A 6,000-nucleotide genomic window follows, 5' to 3' on the forward strand; every position below is an offset into this window, starting at 1 on the left:
TGCGTAACTGTACCATGCTGTATGCGTCGTGGCAAAGGCAAGCTTCGTGGATGGAAGAACATTTCTGCAATATGTGCCCCGTGCCCTTGTCAGGTTGTACCTGTACCTGTCGTCCTGCACGTAATCTTCCAGTAAGTAATATAAATTTAGACCGATAAGACGGCACCGCAGTCAAACACTACATCACTATGGCCATTGTTCATACTGTATTAACATTCTTTATTGATCTTCATGAAAAACATGGAAATTTTTCTTTCACTAGAAATTCAATGAAATTCAAATTCAATTGACTGGGCGGCTCAGGAAAATTGGCGATGGAAAATTCAAAGCACGTGACTTGAATGACGTGTTCAGACGTACTGCGCTTCCAAAATCTTCATCACGAGTTGTAAGCATCCCAGTGGTGATGATTGTGACCCTGTGGCTAAGAAAGTGCCTAAAACTGTAAATCTGGAGATGAGATTGGATGTTGTACGCAGAACGGTGGGTGGTGATCGTGTTGTCGACGTTGGCCGGCGCTTAGGTTTGCCTCCAACAACCGTACGTACAATTTATAAAAATGCAAGACAAATTTGTGAAACTACTAAACGTGCTACGCCATTAGCATCCAAGTTAATAACGAACCAAAGGAGCTCTTGCATGGAAACGATGGAACGTATGCTGGCCATGTGGATTGAGGACCTCAATAGAACAAGGACACCTGTGAGGGAAGCCATCATGCAGCAGGAAGCTAAAAGTCTGTGTGATGACTTTAAAAAAGGAGAGCGAGAGTTCCGTTTCCACTGCCATGGCGAAAGAGACCTTTTCTGCAAGCCATGACTGGTTTGATATTGGTTCATGCGCGTGCATGGGCAGGATGGTCGAGAGGAACGCACCGTTAAGCTGGGTGCCCTGGTCTGCTAGCATTAGTTGATGGATGTTAACGATCCTCGCGGTGTCTTTCACGAAGATTAGGAGGGTCATCCACAGCACCCTTAACAGATTACAAATCCCTGCCTGGACAACAAGTAGCAAACCTTCCATCCTCCTTCATCTGATCATATCTCACCCTCTCCCCCCTTTCTCTACACACCACCACGGAATATTTTACACAGTATTTTACTGTATTGTACTGAAATAAAATATTTCATTTCAATTTTTTACTGTCAAACTTTTTGTTTTGGTTTAGTGTTTAAATTATCTCTGTTTAAGCCAAAAACGTAATATCAGAGGTGAAAATTATGACGTCCCCCCTTCCCCCCTTCCACACAGCCTTATTCCATTACTGTACTTCTTATAGGGGAAAAAAATTCGATTTAGGTCGCAGTTTTCAAGAACATGTCCTCAACGTAAATCCAGGTATACCTGTACATAGTCGAGGCTCGTGGAAGAGCTTGCTGGAATTTATCTATGAACTGGAAATATCATTTATCTTGAACACCCTTGGTCCCTTTCATTGTGAATCACAGGTTCGACTGTACTAGCTTGTTGTGGAAATAAAGGCATACAAGTAACAAATGGTTGGTGGCCTCTTGCTGGACATTAAACCCACATTTGGTAATTAACTAGTACGGGCCCGTAGGTGAGTGCCAGTATGTTCTCTCTCTCTCTCTCTCTCTCTCTCTCTCTCTCTCTCTCTCTCTGTCTCTCTGTCTCTCTGTCTCTCTGTCTCTCTGTCTCTCTGTCTCTCTGTCTCTCTGTCTCTCTGTCTCTCTGTCTCTCTGTCTCTCTGTCTCTCTGTCTCTCTGTCTCTCTCTCCTCGAAAAGGCACATCCGCGGGTCCCCAGCAATATTCCTGGCAAGGTTCAATCGTGCAAAAGATAAATAAATAAATATAAATAAACATTAATTGTGATGTCAGTCGTGATGTCATATCACCGTGTCCTGTCATTGGTCGACAGATAAATGGCTAACTTGGGAACCGCTCGTCAGATTAATATCAAACCTTGAAAAGCACATCCGCGGGGGCCCCGGCAATATTCCTGGCAAGTTTCAATCAGATCGGACCGGCGGTCGTTGAGAAACGGCGGTCGCAGACAGACAGACAGACACACAGAGATTGCTGGAATTATAGATAGACTAGTACGGGCCAGTAGGTGCGTGCCCGTAGGTGAGTGCCAGTATGTGCAGCCTCTCTCTCAAACCTCGAAAAGGCACATCAGCGGGTCCCCAGCAATATTCCTGGCAAGTTTCAATCGTGCAAAAGAAATAACAATGAATAAATAAATAAATAAACATTAATTGTGATGTCATTCGTGATGTCATAGCACCGTGTCCTGTCATTGGTCGCCATATAAATGGCTGAAACTTGGGAACCGCTCGTCTGATTAATATCAAACCTTGAAAAGCACATCCGCGGAGCCCCGGCAATATTCCTGGCAAGGTTCAATCAGATCGGACCGTCGATCGTGCAAAAAAAAAGAATAAATAAATAAGCATTAATTGTGACGTCATTCGTGACGCCATAGCACCGTGTCTTGTCATTGGTCGACAGATAAATAGCCGTAACTTGGGAACCGCTCGTCTGATCGATATCAAACCTCGAAAAGGCACATCCGTGGGTCCCCGGCAATATTCCTGGCAAGTTTCAATGAGATCGGACTGGCGGTCGTCGAGAAACTGCGGTCGCAGACACACACACACACACACACACACACACACACACACACACACACACACACACACACACACACACACACACACACACACACACACACACACAGCTGGAATTATAGATCGATGAATGAGCAGAATGTAAATGATTTTGAGCAGAGTGCCTCACTCTTGGTGTGTTTGTTGTGCGCAGGTTAAACCGAGTCTTAAAGGTTCAAAGAGGAGACGAAAAGGCCGTAAAGCACCCTCGACTCCTGCGTACGCTCCAAAACGCGTGGTGGGTGTTTGTTTGTGTTTTATTTTGATTCGGAGTGACTTTAATGAAGGTAGTTTTTCCCTTGATTGATGAATAGTCTTTAAATTGCTTGCATGAACACTTAGCAGAGCCTTGCAAAAGTAGAGCCTTTTGAAGATAATATAATAATCTTTATGTAGAATGGAGCAAGTGTATGTGATTATGTATGTGCGTATATCTTCTCTTCACCCATTGGTTGGACAACTGACCTGATGTCACCCACAATTGTAACCTGAAATATTTAACCCAAAGTGCCCAGAGGACCCAAAAGACCCCGAGGACCCAAACAACCCTGGGGATCCAAAACACCCAAAGACCCTGAGGATCTAAAATACCCCAAAGACCCATAAGACACAAAAGACCCTGAGGACCCAAAATACCCTAAAGTCCCCAAGGACCCCAAAGACATAAAATATCCAAAGAACCCAAAAGACCCTAAAGACCCCAAGGACCTCAAAAACCTAAAATACCCAGGCGATCCAAATGACCCCGAGGACCCAAAAGACCCTGGGACAACGGGAAAAAGACCCCCCCCCTCAAAAGCTTCAAATATCTCTCCCAACTCTGTTCCCTCTATGCCCTCCCTCCCCCAACCCAACTCTGTCATCCCTCCCTCTTTCTTCTTCAAGTCCTCAACTGCCCCAAACCCCAAGTATTCAACTCCTCTTCCAACCCCAACTCTTCAATACCCCTCCCACTTTCCCCAACATCTCATTCTCCCTCTTCCAACTTCATGCACCCTCACCCCCAACTCTCCTTCCTCCCTTTTCCCATTTCTTCCTGTTTTTAACAATGTTATGCAAAGATACACAGTGAACTTTGGCGCATGAGAAGGCCATTCGACCTATCATGCCTGCGTTGCTCCTGTCCCCGTTTGTTTTGAACAATGTCAAGAGTAAATAAATATGGTTCACCGAAAATTCACAACCACCTTTCCCCCTTTCTTCCATATATATATATATATATATATATATATATATATATATATATATATATATATATATATATATATATATATATTGTTGCGAATTCGCGCCTGCCGGCGTGCGAGCGGCCACGTAACTCGAATCGCGGCACGTCGCCCACCGGACGGACAATTCTGTCGTGACCCTAACGCCGGTAACTAGTCACGGGTGAGCCTTTCGGCCTCACCACGACCGTGCCAATCGCCCCCCCCCCCCCCGCGTGGGATAGGGTTGTTCGCCAAATTCGACCTACCTAAGTACCCACACGGAGGGTAGACCGAGCGATCGCACCTCGCCGCAGGTCGACTCCGGACTCGGGCCACTTTAAGCGACCCATTCCGTACTATCGGGATAACCGAGCGGTGTTATCGTCAACCTCGACGGTTCCGATTAATTATCGGGCGTATTTAGCCCACTACCAACCCTTTACGTGAAGTAAGATGGAGATTCAATTAAAGAAAAGACGAAGCGAAACGGGAAAAACAGTTCAACATGAGGCACATTTATTCCGCGGCACACGGATAGCACACATATACAATTACAACAATTATGCACCAAAAGCAATTGCAACAAAAGAAGCACAACAATGCAGAGATACTACCGACTACGCGAGCACACGGCAACACTTACACAGTTTTACTTTACAGACGGCGCCGACAACACATATACTCAAAAGCAAAAGAAAAGGGCCACCCTCTACGACCAGGGGACAGACGGGCCTGTGGGCGCGAGACCGGGCGGAGCCTACCCGTCTTGTGATGAGCCGCAAATGTGGTGGCGGTGCCCCGACTCCGTGGGTTTCGTTGGCACTGCTTGGAATGGGGTGGGAACAGGGCCCCCTTTCCGCACTATCTCAGCGCGGGAGGGGGGGGGGAAAGGGGGGAATTGTTGATGCTCTGGGGAAAGAGGATAGCTGGCTTGCTTGGGTCCCACGACGAGCGACTCCACTGCGACCTCGACCGCGCTCCCGGCTTCCCCTCTCTGCAGCTCCCCGACAGACTCCGAACCCCGACAGACTGACTCTCCTCCAGACCCGTCTTGACTGCTGCTGCCACATTCCACCGCCGCCACACCTCCCCAACTCGCCCGAGCCCAAAACTGCGCCGCTGCCACACTTCTCCAACTCGCCCGAGCCAAAAAACTCCACCGCTGCCACACTTCTCCAACTCGCCCGAGCCCAAAAACTGACTGAATTCGCCCCGCGCTCGGCGCTTTATAGTACGGCAGGAGAATCCATATGCAAATTTCCGGATCAGGATGAGCTCGGGGGTGGAGCCACGCTCGCCCATTGGACGGAGAAAAAGGGGCATGAACCTCCCCTGATCCTCGAATTTGCATATATCGATTCTACTCCGACGCGCCTGGAGGCGGGGCCAAATCGCCCCGCGCTTGCTGATAGGACGGATCAAAAGTGGGCGTGTATCATTCCTGATACGACTTCTCCTCGGAAAGGCCGCACTTTGTACCCGCGGCTCGGCGTGCGCCCTGTACGAGGCCAGGACAGCCTGACGCTCGGTGCCCACAAGCAGTGCGGGAATGGCCGCAGAAGGGGAGGCGAAGGTGGTGGAGGGTTTAAAGTGCTGGTCCATGGCCATGGCGACGTTTGGAATGGTGGTGATGCGATGTTGTGGGAGCGAGTTGTGAAGGTAAAGGTCGTGGCTGTTGGCGTTGTTGTTGTTGTGAAGCGGCGTTGCGGTTGGTGGTTGTTGTGTGATGGCGGTTGAGACGTGGTTGGTTCAAAATAAAGATAGAACAGAAAAACGGCTATCTTAAAGTGAGGACACGATTGGACACTATTGTCCACAAATAAGTTCACACATTTACTACACGCAGTGTTATTGTTCATATTTGAAGGTTTAAAAGGTGGTAAGTTTATTTTGTCTTTCAGTGTGTGTATGTATATATATATATATACATATATATTTACATATATTATACCCCTGTGTCGGAAGAGGCGACCAGGGTTGCGTCAAGAAGGGCATCCGGCGTAAAACATGTGCCTAATCACTATGCGGATCATACGGATGATCCGCTGTGGCGACCCCTAACGCGAGCAGCCGAAAGAAGAAGAAGAAGAAGAAGAAGAAGAAGAAGATATATATATATATATATATATATATATATATATATATATATATATATATATAT

At 47.3% G+C, this 6,000-nt stretch overlaps 1 protein-coding gene across 10 annotated transcripts in view; it reads left to right on the top strand.

Moving 5' to 3' along the window:
* Window positions 1-6,000, top strand: part of LOC147015115 (uncharacterized) — an 82,316-nt gene that overhangs the window by 53,442 nt on the left and 22,874 nt on the right. For all 10 annotated transcript variants that reach the window (XM_085849552.1, XM_085849549.1, XM_085849550.1 and 7 more), the window contains one exon: window positions 2,786-2,869. In XM_085849552.1, coding sequence (XP_085705678.1) covers window positions 2,786-2,869 — 84 coding nt within the window. The remainder of the gene's footprint in view (window positions 1-2,785; window positions 2,870-6,000) is intronic.

Source organism: Eptatretus burgeri, chromosome 12, assembly GCF_056783735.1.
Source record: "Eptatretus burgeri isolate ZD-2024b chromosome 12, Ebu_testis_v1, whole genome shotgun sequence".
Lineage (NCBI taxonomy): Eukaryota > Metazoa > Chordata > Myxini > Myxiniformes > Myxinidae > Eptatretus > Eptatretus burgeri.